The following is a 16,294-nucleotide window of genomic DNA, read 5'->3' as shown; positions in this document are numbered from 1 at the left end:
CTATAAAATCATAACTACTGGGTATTTTTGAATGAAATAAAAACTAATGTATTTGTAAATGTAAAAGCTTAACTGTAACATAGGTTTCAAGTGATTTTGCATACCTAGTAACATTCTCAATTGACATAGTTACTAGACTTTTGTTCTTGTTTTTTCATTATAATATGACAACGCGACGTATAAATTCATATTACTTTATTAATAGATTTTAATATTGTTATCTTTTAATTTTGAATAGCAAAGGATGTGAACACTACACATGTGATTCAGATAATATACCCTGTTCTCATAAACGGGATAAGACGTGTTGTTTTCGAATTAATAAGCGTTTCCAAGTAAAAAAACATGATTTTTAGACCAATAGTAAAGTTTTTTTGTATGTTACAACTTTTTTTTATTGGACCAAAGAATTCATTTACGTATCCACCAAAGAAAGTATCAAGAAGTTTCTTGTAATAAAAAATAAACATTTAAAAATGTCTTTTTGAGTTAAAAATCATGTTTGTTACGGGAAAATCGCATTGAAATACTTTTTACAATAAGAAAACTAAGTTTTATTTACAATAATTTGAGTATTTCTAAACTGTACACATGGGGTTTTCTTGTTCGCATTGATTTTACATTTTGCCGCCGATTACCGTGTTTATACGAAGATATATTTTGGATAAATACTGCAATAGAAGTCTATTTCATAAAAGTAATATTATAATATTTATAATGAAATAGACTGATTTACTGTGAAAATATAACAATACCGACACTGAATGCATCCACATGGAAACATTGGCCAAATTAAAAAAAATATGTAAAAAAGTGACCAAAAAAAATGAAGTTGTTCATATTTTTTGTATCAAAATGTAAAAAAATTAAAGCAGATCGTCGTCGGAGTTCTGTTTGTCGTATATCTCCTGCAGCTTCTGCTGTTCCTTCACCTTCTTCATCTGTGCGTAGATGGAAGCGGCTTTGTAGTTGATCGGCCCGTAGTCTTTCATGTCGGCATCGGCGTATATGAACTGGTCGTCGGGTCTGAAGGGCTGGAATGTGAAAATTAAAAAAATATGTAAAAATATGTACAATTCTTTTTAAATTTTTTGGGCCTCCGTATTTTCTGGGCAAGTTCGCTCCACCATTATCATGCGCAAGAGCCTATTCTTTTGGAAAATCCTTAATTTTTCTAAGATAGTTGATCAAGAATATTTAGTTCAACCACTACTCTATTTTGAAGCTTTTTCAAAAGTAATCGTTACCATTAATTTATTTTTTAATATTTGATAGCAAATATTTTTTCTCAAGTTACTTCACTTAGAAAAAATGTACATAAGACAAAAAAATCACAAAAATTAGAGGATAATGATTTTGCAAGTGTTTTTTTTCTATATACGAATATTAACTAAGTAATGGTAATATGTGTTAAGTGAAAACCAAGCGTGAGTTTTATTAGTCTAAAAAAATTAAAGTACCTACTTTTTTCAACCCCAAATTTTTAAATCATTGCAGATATTGCACTTTTTTAAATTAATCAGTTAATGTATTAATAAGCAGTGATAAGCGATTTGGAAATAATTTTGAAATTACCTTATTTTAATAAATGTATGTGTCACTCTTGGTAAAGCGTTCCTAGAAATAGAAAATAATAAAACGTCACAACACTGCGAAATCATGCTTTTAACAGTTTCATAGGCAATTTAATTTCTTCGGAACCATGCTTGGGAAGCAGATAAAATCACTTGGCACATATTACCATAATTTATTTTATTTTTTAAAACAAAAATTATCTCCAAGACTATTTTTATTTGTGAAAAAATGAACTTGATAATCAACTTAGTTTTCATCTAAACCTTAAACAGAAAGTATTTTTCTATCAACAAAAGATAAATAAGTTTCCATTTAATATAAATTAATGTAATAACATTTCTCTTTACTCGGGCCTTACTTTAATTTACGGGTATTTTAATTTTTATCGTGAAATTAGTTAATATTGATAATTAGTTGAGAGTCATAAAGCACGTGTCATAACTTATGACACGTGCGCGATAAGATGACACCTGCGTGAAATTAGATCCCTCCCCACTACTCCGTATTTCTCCCAAAAAACCCGAATTCAGTAGGCTTTACCCTAAACAAATTTTGTGACGTCACCGTTCACTCAGGTGTCAACTTATCGAGTTGGTGTAGATATTATACGAGTATACCTAGATCGGATATTCGATTGCATATTTTTATCTTAAGTTAATAATTGAAAACACTGTTTTTTATAATCCTGCAATATCTGCAAAAACATTAGTTATTATTTTTACAGACCAAGGTATTTTAGCTTTTCATAACTTTATTGTGTTGTAACAGGTTAAATTAAACGTGTTTGTGAATCAATTGTGCACGTCCAAAATATTCAACTTCATTTGTAGCTATGTTTAAAGTCGCTTCCATATTCGCTACATTGGAAAAATAAACTTTGATAAATATCCGAAATATCCGATCTAGTATTTAGTTATGAATTAGTCAACTTACCTCTCAGACATCGATCTCGTTGAATTTGAGTGTGGCGTAGTCACTCCTCTGCTGACTGTGGTTCCCCTTTCTTTGATTGGACGCGCTACCCTTATAACTACTGTTAGTTTCTTTGCTACAGCTATCGCTACCTATAGTGTACGTATCATATAAATGTCTATTAGAATTGACTGTGTTCTTAAACTTCAAATTATGGTTGCCTAAAGCTAAATCTGCATATACTAATTTCTTATGTTTAGGTTTGTCTTCCTTAGGACCGACTGTGTTGTAGTTCGGACTGAAATTGTGCTCAGGACCTAGGTTTCTAGTGGAATTTGATATGTAGTTGCCTTTGAGGAGTTGCAAATACGATCTTCTCTCTGATTCATTGTACTCCGGCTCTGGGTAGTCCGGTTTCTCGTAGTTATCATAAACACCAACACAGGACAGTTTTTCTCTGAGGCTCTCTGATTTTTTTAGACGATTCAGTTTCTGGTTGTTCTTCTCTCTACTTCTGTTCAATGTTTTGGTGTAGTACTGAGTGTCTGCAGGCTGTTGGTATATCAGTGGTCCTATCGTGTTATTGTACGACCTCTCCTGGTCTACAGGGATTCTCTTATCTACTCTTATAGGCTGAAAGTAACAAAAACTGTGATGCTTCTGAAGTGGTATTTGGAAGTTTTTCTTATTTTTTCCTTTCGAGCTTAGGTTAGTAAAATGGTTGCGTTTTTGCATGTACTGCTGTTGTAGTATGTTAGTATTCTGAAAACGAAAATATTAATATGTTAGTAAAATGAGTTGAGGCAAGTGTAAGGGGCGATGGAAGAGAGAAACAAAATAAAAATCAAGAAGCATTGTATACCTGACCGTTTTCTAAACCAGTTAAAGCACTTTGTACTGAATTGCTGCGTCGCACGATCGACCTCTTTGGTATAGGCTTTTCCGCCAGTTTTGGTATTTGTAAAGTCTTATTTGGCGCTATCACTTGCTTCTTTGGCAACCCCACTTTGTTTATACCAGCTTGATCATTCAATTGACTAACTACTGATTTTACTAACGAAGTCGATGGCAGAGTTATCGACAAATTCCTCTTAGGAGTAGCACCGATTATATTTGGTTTGATAAAGTCTGGTTTTTCATCATCTTTCTCTTCATCACTATCGTCTTCAAGTTTCTTATCAACATCACTTTTGTTCAGTCTTGATTCTGCTATTTTTTTGTCTTTTCTAGGAGGTTTAAGTTTTGAAATGTCTTCAGCGGATTTAGAAGACCTGACTGGGGCGTCAACTGTATCGAAGGACCTTGAGAACTTTGTGCTTATTAGTGGCATTGATAGATTGACGTATACGTGATCAGATTTGGCTGGGGAGCTTAATGGAGATATTTTCGTTCTAGGCGCCGGTACTGGTCTATTCAATGAATTCGTAGATAGATTCATCTGTTCTTTGCTTTCTTCGCACACTTGTATAGAGTCAGTCAAATTTTCGAATTGCTCAACCCCATTTACATTTGATTTGATCTTCAATAGTGAAGGAAAGTTAGCGTAAATTATGTCTTGGTTAAAAACTATATTATCATTATCTGAATCACCTTGACTATCTTTGTTATTGTTAATTTCAGTGAAATTCTCTCCATATTCTGTGTTAGGATAAAACCGTTCAATATTACGTTTCCTGACGACTCTCATAGATTGAAATTGGGGCGGTTTTCTATGAATATTTCTAGTATTCAATGAGGAAAACTTCCTAGTGTTATCTCCATCGGAAATTTCTTCATCAATCGTCGGAAATTGCTTTAGAAATGACGTTTGCATCGGAGGCAGGTATGGGTTCAGTAATACAGTTTGATGTAGGGGGTACATTTGCTGTATAGGTGACAATACTGGTATGCCAAATGCTGGGTATTGCGAGTTCGAAGGAGATGTCATGGGATACGGCATTGAGTTCTGCATAAACGGGGGGCAGACCAGTCTTGGCGTGAATGAGGGGTTAGTCGTCAGTTGTTTTTGCAGAGATTCGATTCCTTTCGCAGTTCTTTGGTTCATGTCGATGACCCTCGGCTGTATCGCTTGTACGGGCTTTGTTACGCATGCCAAAATAAAACATGAAACGAACAAAACAAAAATGTTAAACATGCAACACAATGAGTTAGGCAAAAAATAAATTTAAATAAAAATGAAAAGGGGACAATATTATTTCTATGGTGCAGACAGCACATCAAGCTTAATACCGTGGCATCTTATTTACTTGTAATAGGTGTTATTTTGCCACAAAAATTTACAGTCTGATGTACTGTCGACTGCACATGTAGCATGGAACTCTTAAAGATTAATTAAAGTTAAAAATTGACTGTTTATGAGATTTTATTAAGTAAGCGCGACAAACTCTTTGTTATATTCACATTATGATTAATGAAATGTTACGTTATCAGATCAAATAATTTTATCATAGTTGTAGAGTTTATTTTGACTATGTTACCTTATTTGGAGGTTGCTGTAGGCCATGGAACGGCAGGTTCTCGTAGAGTCCCGGGTTGTCCGCTCCAAGGGTTCCGTTCACAGCATTATCTACGCCATTCGTAGGTGGGCCTGGAAATGTTTCATTACACACATTAATTATATGAGAACATTTTGAGTTAAGCCTGGAATATAACTTGCCTATGACGAACGTATTTTTTCACAAATTGTAATGACCATCTCAAAACTCGCAAAGCATTCCAATTTTTACAGTCAAAGTTACATAACTAATTTTAATTCTTTCGATTCATAATAACGTGCATTATATTGTTCTAATTGAGATCATTATGGAATTCATCAATATACAAGTACACCCTACCTAATCAGTGCATCCACTCATACCAAACGTGTTTTCTCAAACTAAATAAAACAAGCAAAACAAAACAAAACCATGCTACTTACTGTCGTCGCCCGGTTTTTTTCGCTTCCTAGTATTCTTCGAAGGCGTTTGATCGTTAAAAGGTTTTATTCTAGCACTTGTTGCAATTCGGTCAGGCCTTTTAAATGATACCACTAAAAACATGCGCAATTTAAATATTAATGCAAAACACACACAACATGCTATTTTTTCCAAACACATAGTACGCTCTTTTTGCTAAAATATAAATATTCAATATCGAATCTACTTAATTCTCTAGAAAGGAAAAAGAGGTTGTGTATTTGGAAAAAAAATCCAGCAAAATTAAAGAAAAAGCAAAATTATAAGTAAAAGATGCAGGAGACGATGGTAGAGAAAGCGTTTGGTTTCAGAAGTGTGTTGTGATATAGCTTGATGATGTACTAAACAATACATTGATCAAAATGTTACGACATTACAATGATAGTAATACAGTGGATGATTTTTATGAAATATTTTTTATAAATTGTCCAATACATCATCTTTTAAAGTGTGATGAAAAGTGTGTAATGTAATGAACAAGATCTACCTCCTTCTGTTACAATAACATTCGGTGTGTCACTTTGAAATAACGACCTAAGTCTACTCTTTGGTACACTATAGCCTGTTTTGTTCAAATTCATTAAAGATACGGCTCTTTTGTTGGATTTATTGATTTTCTTATATTTTCCACTGTCGTCGGAATCGTCGCTTTTCCTTCTGAAATTCTTTAGAAGTCCAGATACAACGTTTTGTGTGTGTCTCCTTGGCTTACCATTTTTCTTTGAATACTCCGATTTAGGCGGTGTCTTTTCTTCTTCTTTAGTATTTTTCCTTTCAAGAAGTCCCAAATTAGCTTCTTCAGCATCCTTATTTTGATTATTATTATTGTTATTTACAGTTTGCAGTCTAGCTTGATTTTTAGGGCTAAGCGTGTGGTTTGAATTTACATGAACCAGAACTCCAGGCTTCACAGGCCATTTGCTAGGCGTCACTACAGTTTGTGCTTTATTTCCATCAGCTTTTGGTTCAGTTTTGGGAGTTTGTGCAGTTTCATTTTCTTCACTGGATTTTATAGTGGCTTCCAGTTGTGATAGGTTTGCTTGCAAGCTGCTTGTTACCGGTTGTTCTTTGAATTTATTCATTTCTAGGCTGTGTGGGTAGCTGGAGTCGACTAATCTAGTCCTGTCTGAAGACTTGGGACTGAACGATAGGTTTAATCGTGGTGATAAAGCAGGCAAAGCTTGTGATATAATTGACTGAGCTATCGACACCTCGTTTATACAGCTACCATCCGGACTGAATGAAATAAAACATGGAAAGAAACAAAACGATGTTAAGATGAGGCGAGTTAAAAACAAAAACTGTTAAATATAATAGTCGTGATTATTTTATTATTGACTGATTTTTGTATAAACTTGTAGGTAAGGAAATTTTTTATCTTGCTCAATTTGTAATTGTCATTATCATAAATGCCTATAAATAGGCATCATAATGATCATGCATAATGCGTATCAGTGTAAACCTTGAAAGATAAAAATATTATATCACATTGTAATACTTTGATAATGCAATGCGTGTCAGCTATCACAGAACAAAGTTTATCATAGAGCAACGTTAGATCTCCGAAAAATTATCGAAATGTTAAAATATAAGCAAAAATCTGTCAATAATGTCATTAAAAATGGGTAAAAAACAAAAAAAAATCTATAACAAAACGCAAAAATTTGAATTTATAATACGATCTCGATATTATTGGTTTTAGAAAATTGCATAAAAATAAAACGTACATATTAACAAGATAAGAATAGTAATACATTTTAATATGTGTTACAAAAGAAAAGAAAATAAATAAATAGATACAAACAGTCTAGAAGAATGCTTTCCACAGCATACATGCATTTTTATTTCAAAATACAGTAACAATTTTTGTTCAACACTACTTCAAATTCTACTTAAAAACCACACAAAGTTTATTCAACTTTATACGAAAAATAGCCAAAGAGCGTCAAAAAATAAGAAAGCATTCTCCATCTATCAAAGAAAACGATACGAAATATAAACGGTTATTTGTTAGTAAGATATACCTGAACTATTTATTGTTGTCAGTCTGAGTACATCAGGGGTTAATGCGGTTAGGAACCTACAAAAATAACCAGTTATAATAAACAAATATATAAAAATATACCCTGTTATATAACCAGGAACCCGTGTTAGTATGTTTAGAGTTTATGAGAACATGCTACTAGAATTCTAATGTTTAGTTGTATCTAAACTTTGCTAGGATTAGTCAGACGTTTTGACCTTGAAATGAAGAAAACTATCAGCCTTTGGTCCAAGCATTCAGCAATATTATACAGGCGAAAACCAAACTCGTAGGTACTGGAAAATATATGACCTTGAAATGGGTACTATCAGAGGAGACCGCGTTGGAGGCATCGACAATGTATGCCAAGAATCTGCCCGGACCAAGGGCGTAGCTGAAAATGTCCATATCTAACTAAATATAAGACTAGAAATAAATATATAAATTAAAATATAGTTCTAAGTCCGTCCACTAACGAACACTACTGTTGAAATACTAGAAGAAAATAAAGAAGAAAGAATGGAATAAATAAAATTACTGTAGACTCCTAAGATAATAATAATGCTTGTTGTATATTTTGTAAAGTTATTCTAATAAAATAATAATAAAATAAATAAACCTTAAATAATAATGTACAACCCACGTCATAGTGTTGATTGTTAAACATTCCTAAAATTATTAGTTTTATCACAGTTCATTTTATTAATTATTTATTTTCTAAACTATGCTTCATTTCATTTCTACAAATGCTATGAATTCTATCATCTATAAAATAATTTTGAAAATGAGACGTTTTTCAAATTAGATTTCTGAGAAAATTATATAAAATTATATAAAAATTCTAAACCAAACTTACTTTTCCCTCTCTTCGAGTTCCACCGGGTTATTGTCTGTTTGTTTGTTTAATGTTAGTCGCGTGAAATGTGTCGTTAGGGCAGCGTCCGGGAAAAAATAAACAACAAAAACAAAACAATTAGTTTTGGCAAAACAAAACGCAAACATGTTATTGCTGGAGACGGCACGAACAACATTGATACAAGTAGAGTTTTTAGTTTTTTTAGTATCATTAATTTTTTTTATTAATGCTACTCAACTCAAATTCATGTAATTTGCCAATAGGCTTTCAAAAAGCTATTTTTTACTATTTTTAACATGATTTATATAAAAACTAAAAACTCTTTTGCAAAGTTTGACAAATAAATGTTAATGGTAACTACATCTGGACGAAGGCAAGTACTTATGGGAATGGATATTATTTTACAAATGGTATGATGCTACAAAATTGATTATGTAACACATAAATTAGGAGCAAATCAAACTAAGGTAAAGATAACTCTACACAGAAAAAATATGTAAATAGTCATCAAAATCTCGAATAATTATGTAAATCACTCAAAGACTATTATTATAATTATTAAACTCCTGTTAACAATACAATCACAAAGATCAAAGCCAATGAAATGTACGTGAAAACTTGAATTTTACAGACAAACAAAAAAATACAGCAACGAAACAAACGACCCAGTCATCGTAGATTAAAAAAAAATGATTGCCAGAATGCGTAAATCTTTCCCAGAATTCATAAACGATTGCCAGAATGCGTAAATTGTTTCAAAATTTCTAAACCAAGTAAACCTACATTTAGATTTGGCTCGCATCCGCCGGCAGACGCAGATGATGATGATGCACAGGATCACGGTGATCACGAGCACGGCCAGCGCGATGCCTCCGATCAGGATCAGCTTGTGTTGGTCGCGCCACCACGGGACGATGCCTAGAGATTTCAAATAATTATAACTTGCTTGACATTTAACTAAGTAGACAGTCTTATGGCACATGAAGATCAAAATAGCCTTGAACTAGCAGTTCGGTGCTTAAATATTGAGTTATTGTCGCCAAATTTTGTCGATATAATTATGATTTTTATGTCTTCGATCATCATTTGAACAGTCCAATTTCACAAAAAACGCCATAAAAACTTTCCAATGCATTGATTTTGAAAATTATTTTGTTCTTCCTATATTTTTGTGTTCAATTGTTTCTACGTATTCCTTGTCCACTTACCAAAACTTCCTAAGTTAGCTATAATAGAAAACATTGAGTCAATTTCAAAAGTTCACTGCTCAAACACCAAATAATCTTAAATATCAGACAAAAACTATAAATACTCATCCAAAATACTTATAAAATACATTGTAGTGTCCCAGAACATGTAAATTATTCTGGCAATATTTTTTACTTGTTTAAACCAACCTGGCACGTCCATCTCGCATCTCGTCATGCCGACGGTGTTGTTAGCGTAGCACAGATACGTCCTGTAGACGTCGACGCTGGTGCTTAGCTTGAGGAAGCTCTGGGAGCCTGACTGACGTATCTCCTCGTACGTCAGACTGTCGTTGTCGTTTTCCAGTTTCCAAACGAATGAGACCTTGAATTTAGAGGTTAATTTGAGTACTTAATATACAGGGTAGAAACGATAAGTGATCTCACTCGATTATTTCTAAACTATACAAGATATCGAAATACTGACTACTGATCCTGAAAGTGCTTAACGAGCTCTTTCAAACGATATTAGTAATAGGTTACAGAATTAACTGGATCTATCCGAAAATTTAATTTTTTATGCCACTATGCCAGCCACACAATATTAGAAGTGTTAATGTTTTTTATTTTAAATAATAAACACTTAAAATTAACTCGTAAATTGCATTCAAATTTAAAATTATTTATGGAAAGCATTGGTTTTAGACTTTACTTGCTATAATATTATTAAGACATGAGTGCTATGACTGTGGCAGTACCAAATGTATGGAATAATAATAATAATAAATAATAATAAGAAGCTGGAAACATTGAATTTTCGCATAGATCTAGTTTATTTTATAACTTATTATTGTTGCCATTGGATGGATTGCTTGTGAAGTACTTTCAGGATCAGTTACCAGTTTTTGGATATCTTGTAAATTTTTTAATATTATGTGGTTTTACTAAATGCATGGAGGCTGGAAATATTGCATTTTTAGATAGATCCAGTTTATTTTGTAACCTATTATATCATACCGTTGGATAGAGCTCGTTCAGCACTTTTAGGATCAGTAATCAGTTTTTGGATATCTTGTATAGTTTAGAAATAATCGAGTGAGATCACTTATCGTTTCCACCCTGTATGGTAATAAAGTGGTCATACTTACATACATCTTAAATTATTAAGTAATTTATAATAATAAACTCACCTCTGATGGATTAGCATGTGCCGTGCAAACCAAAACTGGGTCGCCATTGATTGTAGTTTTCTTAATTCCACATGCAGGAACATCTGAAAAAGAATAAACAAAAATAATGAAACTTGAACTGAAAATAGCTGAGGAGGTTTGCAAATGGTTACTGTTACTTCTTTTAGAGAAAAAATGAACTGAATAATTTAACGAAGAAAAAACTTACTGGTGAAGTGATTTCACTTATCTTTATAATTAAAATTAGTGAATAAAACACTTTGCAATCAACGTTGTTCAGTAGCTTAGACCTATATTAGTTTGCAACAATGCTAAATTCTACTGACACAGGCTATAAAAACAATCTGATATCAGTAGCATTGCTTATTTCTGTTGTCGTGTCATAAAAACTTGCAAACAAGCAGTGGTAGGGTTAATACTGGGACGTGTAAAAGTGCTTTTTTAAAGCCTATTTGCAGAAATAAATGAGTTTTATGAGTTTTTTAAACAAAACCACAGTTTTAACATACTTACACATAACATCCAAAAACACAGTGGTATTGACTGATCCGTGTCTGTTATACGCCTCGCAGACGTAATGGCCGCCGTCCTTCCTCTGCACGGGGCCTAGCAGGAGGGTGTTAGAGGAGGATAGTATGAGCGAGTTGTTGGTGTGGTCCCTCGCAGCACTCTTGCTGGAGTGCTCCCGCCGCCACGAGAAGCTTGGCATGGGGAATCCTCTGGAAGTGAAAAAGTTTTTGTATAAGTTTCGTTCGTTTCAGCCGAAAGACGTCCACTGCTGGACAAAGCCCTCCCCCAAGGATTTCTACAAAGACCGGTCCTGCGCCACTCGCATCCAGGCACCTCCCGCGACCTTCACCAGATCGCCGGTCCACCTAGTGGGAGGCCTGTCCACGTCACGTCTTCCAGTTCGTGGTCGCCACTCAAGAAAGTTAATTAAAAAATTGTATAAGTTAATTAATAAAATATCCTTGGACATTAAGGTGTCGCGATGCAAAAGGCAAGAGCAGTAGCTTCTGTGTTTGAAGATATACAGTTTGGACCCCAGTTTCATCCCCTTAGGGGTTGAGTTTTGGAAAATCCTTAGCGGATACCTTCATCATCATACCTTTCTGCGTGCCTTTAAACACAATTTGTTCAGTGATTTGAGCTGTGTGTTGATAAGCCAGTCGGTAACGAGTTTCTTTTATATTATTTACCTCGCAGAGCAGACGACTTTAGCTGGTATCTCGTTTTCGATGACCGACACAACCTTCGGCGAAACTGTAATGTTTTCTGGTTCATCTGAAAAACACATTTATTTATTTAATAGAATATTTCTTACTATATCTGATTATTTTTAACATTTGGAACTTGAAATATGATGCATATTGTAGGCGACAGTGGATGACACACGACAGCAACGCGTACCTACACTTATTTCCAATATTTCATTCCCTCCAAGTAAACAGATTAGGCCATCGTGATTTTTTATCTTTATCATTGCTGTAGTACTCGTCAATATCACTTACATTCGACAGCAAACTTGGTGGTGCTATTGACGGGCGGCCCGGCGTCGTTGCGGGACGAGCGGCAAGTATAGCGCGCGGTGTCGGCCGCCCGGTCCAGCACGCGCCCTGGCCACGCTGACATGTTCCAGTGCTGTGATAGAAAAGATATTAATAAAGTTTATATTTCGTACTCCTGCGATTCAAAACCCAGCCGTAAACCTCAGAATATAGAACAAACCAGAAACCGTCAACGCGCTTGTGTGTGTAACCTTATAAATTACTCTTTTCGTTCTATCGCAAAGAATCACCATTTGATGAGAGCGAGAGCAAAAACGGAAATGGATAGTTAACACTATAACGATAGTGGTGGTGTACACTTATTTCACGTACTTATTTTTTACTTGTTTAACATCTCTTTAAAAAATTACATAATTTTACCCCAAAATACACAAGTTGCCGCGTAGAAATGTTATCGAACACTCCTTCTGGTTTGTTCTGTATTCTGAGCCGTAAACAAATAATTCTTAACATCGATTTTTCTTAGTATTCTGTTCGGCTGGCCTGAGGATGCTACATTATTATTCATTTACTACGTTATTACACAGAGGTAACCAAACAGTGTAAAGTATATCCGTTGATTTATTCCGCTCGAATAAATCCCAAAACCCCTATTGGACTCTTCTACTATAATTATTAAACTGAACTTCGATGATCCTGTCAGCTTAAGACATTCCATTTTTATTACATAACCCTTTTCCAAGGAACGATGCAAAGCACAATAACCCGTTTTTTCATCCAGGCACAATTAAAATTAGTTTTTTTTTTTTATGAAATCTCCATTGACCAGAATCATTGAACTAGCAACAATTTGCTACCACCATAATCAAAAACTAACCAAAAAACTTACCAAAGTAGACTCCGTAGCCTCAAAATCGTTCCTATTGACTTGCGGCTCAATCTTCCTGGTGACCACGTAGTAGCGGTCGTTCTTCTCATCTATGACCTGCCCGTCTTTGAGCCACTGCACGCTGCAGAGCGGCGCACATTCTACGGTGCAGGAGAGGGATATATTCTGCAAAGGGAAAAAACGTTTATAGGTCTAGTCTAACTTAGTCAGTACCTGAGGTATGGCAGCAGGGTGTTTTTCATCATCATCATCATTTCAGCCACAGGACGTCCACTGCTGAACACAGGCCTCCCCCAATGACCTCCACATCGCACGGTTGGCAGCGGCCTGCATACAGCGCCTTCCTGCTACCCTTATCAGGTTGTTGGTCCACCTTGTGGGTGGACGTCCCACGCTGCGTTTTCCGGTACGTGGCCTCCACTCCAGAACTTTGCTGCCCCATCGGCCGTCAGTTCTGCGTACTATGTGCCCTGCCCATTGCCACTTCAGCTTGCTAATCCGTCGGGCTAGGGTGTTTTGTGACGGTGAAATCATGTCAGCGGGACTTCAGATTTGTAATATGCTCTGTTGTTGTTAGTCACATGGGCGTACCCAGCTTCTGGTCGACTTCCAGCTGCCCCCCCCCCTTGGGTACGCCCATACTATGTCATGTCATAATATAGTAATGTTATGTGTTGTCCCTTCTGTGCCGCTCCCTTACCTCAGGCATTTTTATTGCTGGTTCCTAAAACATCTTTAATTTTTTTTTATTACATAGATATGTGTTTAATAACTTACCTGTGATTTGTACAATGCCCCGCTGTAATGGTTCATTGCGTACTTGAAGCTTGGTGGAGCTGAAAACAATAAAAAAAATATATATTAAGTTCAACAACGCAAATATTGTTTAAGTGAATGTCTTGTTGGTTGTCATATTAAATAAATAAGTAATATTCTTCTACTAGAAAAATAATTTATTAAACCACGTAAGTAAATTATATTCTTCTCTTCTTACATAGTCTAAATTATTAACAATCCAAACGTTATCAGTTCTTTATATTTTTCATAATAGAACACTATAATAATCCGTTCACAAAAAATATTATTTTTTACACTTCTGAATGAAAACGACTCCTACATAGCCATAATCTACTGTTTACCGCTAATGAAAGTACCTATTTATTTAAGGAGTATTTAACTTACCTAAAACATCAATAGCCACAGAGGCCAGCTCCCCCTCCCCTCCTGCGTTGGACCCGCGACAGGAGAAGGTGGTTCTGTGGTCTAAGGTCACCGGATCGATCGTCCAGTTCTGAGAAACTATGTCGGGCACAGGCCTGCCGCCACGGTGCCAACGGAACCTGGAAGAAGGAAAAATATTTATCATGATTATCAGGTCAGTTAGTCGATAGCAGAATCGTCTCTCATTAAGCCTGGAAGGAAATGACATCATTTTAAGTTCATATTAATGAGCATTGAGGAATTGAATGTCAGCCAGATTTAATTAACCATTTGCCAGAATGCGTAAATTTTCTTTTTAACGCATTTCAGTCCAAACAGAAACATTTATTCCAACAAAAAAAAATATTAAAAGCTACTGCGATCCAAGTTTTTACTAATAAGCATTGAGGTCTTAATGCTCCAAGGTCAGCCAGACTCGATTAACTATTTGCCAGAATGCGTAAATTTTATTTTTAACGCATTTCAGTCCAAACAGAAACATTTATTCAAACAAAAAAACTAAAGCTACTACGATACAAGTTTTGATTAATAAGCATTGAGGTCTTCTTATTGCTTCAAGGTCAACCAGACTCGATTAACGATTAGCCAGAATGCGTAAAATTTTTTAAAGCATTTTAATTGAACCAGAAACGTTGGTTCTAATAAAAAAACTTAAAGCTACTGCGATACAAGTTTTTATTAATTAGTGCAAAATGCTAAAATAGATATTAAGGACCAAGGAAGAACAGCTTCTTGACATAGGACTCGAGCACCACCACCCCGGTGGCAAGCTTGAAGGGGGTGGATGGGAATAAAGGCAAAATGATCATTGAACTTACCTATGAACTTCCGGCCGCCCCTTCTCCTTGATGCTGCAGCTCAGTACGAGGCTCTTTCCCTTCACTACTCGCCACGGGGAATACGTCAGCTTCGCCGGCCCGGGCGGGTCTGAAATCAGTACAATATAGTTTTATACACGAGTTGGTAAACAACACGAAAGGGAAGAGAAAGCGCTGGTAGGACAAAAAAAGAATGAGACATGCTCCTTAAGAGCATTTATCGATTTGCAAGTACTAATTTAATTAGTCTATACAAATAAAGATAATTGAAATTTTGAGTTTGATTTTGAAAACTGGCTTCTTTTATTCTTTGTGTAATTTAGAGAATTGGGATTTGGAATAAATCAGATCGTATCCATCTGATGGATATTATTAATCTTGAAGAATGACGCTTCAAATAGCGTAGGTATAACATAGCACGAATTACTGTTAGCGGCTAGAGAAAAGGTTTGTGCACGATCTCTCACTTTTTATTCAGTTTCTGCTGTCGTCACTTCATTTAGCTGGAGAGCATCCTACACTACTATTGCCGCTTGATCCAAAAGTCATTGGTACTTTACTACTACCTTAAATGGTTCCACTCCAGATGTAAACCCTCACACTCATCATAACAAATCAGCATTAAGCGAGATTCGAACCAATTACTGCACTTGTATACTCACAGTTAACAACCAGCTCGGTCTTGCTGCTCTCGTTGCCCCAGCCAGCATAGTTCTTGCCCTTGCAGGAGTAGTTCCCGTGGAAGCTCTTCGTGGTGTCTTGGAGGAGCAGCATCGAGGGGTCCACTTCGTTGCACAGGTTTTCTGTAATCAAATAGTTTTACGTCAATATTGTTTTGTTCATAATAATATGGTCTCCACTGTTCAAGGTGTTGAAACATCTGCAAAGAAAAACACTGCACAATTTCATAAAAATCTGTTCAGAAGTTTTGCGTGAAAGAGTAACTTTCCATCCTTACATACTTCCACATTTATATCAGAAGTAGGATCCCACAGTGGTGACGCCTTAGCCTGCATTTCAACTGATGGAAAGAGATGATCAGAGATGACGAAAGGGACTGCTTATCCACTAGGGATATTCTCATCATCATCATTTCAGCTACAGGTGTCCTCTGCTGAACATATAGGCCTACCCCAATAACATCCATATTGCCTGATTGGT

General features: G+C 35.4%; 1 protein-coding gene across 4 annotated transcripts in view; it reads right to left on the bottom strand.

The window, feature by feature from the left end:
- Positions 1-946: 946 nt before the first annotated feature.
- The window catches only part of LOC135084408 (hemicentin-1), a 609,550-nt gene continuing 594,202 nt past the window's right edge, over positions 947-16,294 (bottom strand). Inside the window, exons 13-30 of one of the 4 annotated variants that reach the window (XM_063979183.1) lie at positions 15,796-15,936; positions 15,134-15,242; positions 14,277-14,434; positions 13,872-13,930; positions 13,095-13,259; positions 12,209-12,338; positions 11,897-11,981; positions 11,211-11,416; positions 10,698-10,780; positions 9,718-9,892; positions 9,104-9,238; positions 8,321-8,354; positions 6,154-6,677; positions 5,405-5,515; positions 4,965-5,074; positions 3,350-4,564; positions 2,509-3,249; positions 947-1,034 (exon numbers count right to left, since the gene is read on the bottom strand). In XM_063979183.1, coding sequence (XP_063835253.1) covers positions 2,512-3,249; positions 3,350-4,564; positions 4,965-5,074; positions 5,405-5,515; positions 6,154-6,677; positions 8,321-8,354; positions 9,104-9,238; positions 9,718-9,892; positions 10,698-10,780; positions 11,211-11,416; positions 11,897-11,981; positions 12,209-12,338; positions 13,095-13,259; positions 13,872-13,930; positions 14,277-14,434; positions 15,134-15,242; positions 15,796-15,936 — 4,178 coding nt within the window. In that variant the 3' untranslated portion in view covers positions 947-1,034; positions 2,509-2,511. Of the gene's footprint in view, positions 1,035-2,508; positions 3,250-3,349; positions 4,565-4,964; positions 5,075-5,404; positions 5,516-6,153; positions 6,678-7,776; positions 7,859-8,320; positions 8,355-9,103; positions 9,239-9,717; positions 9,893-10,697; positions 10,781-11,210; positions 11,417-11,896; positions 11,982-12,208; positions 12,339-13,094; positions 13,260-13,871; positions 13,931-14,276; positions 14,435-15,133; positions 15,243-15,795; positions 15,937-16,294 lie in introns of those variants that run through there. The other 3 variants (XM_063979184.1, XM_063979185.1, XM_063979186.1) reach the window with 3 other exon arrangements.

Source organism: Ostrinia nubilalis, chromosome 26 (genome assembly GCF_963855985.1).
Source record: "Ostrinia nubilalis chromosome 26, ilOstNubi1.1, whole genome shotgun sequence".
In the NCBI taxonomy this organism is placed as follows: Eukaryota; Metazoa; Arthropoda; class Insecta; order Lepidoptera; family Crambidae; genus Ostrinia; species Ostrinia nubilalis.
The sequence above is the reverse complement of the archived record's forward strand: the minus strand, read 5'-3'. Positions and strand labels throughout refer to the sequence as shown.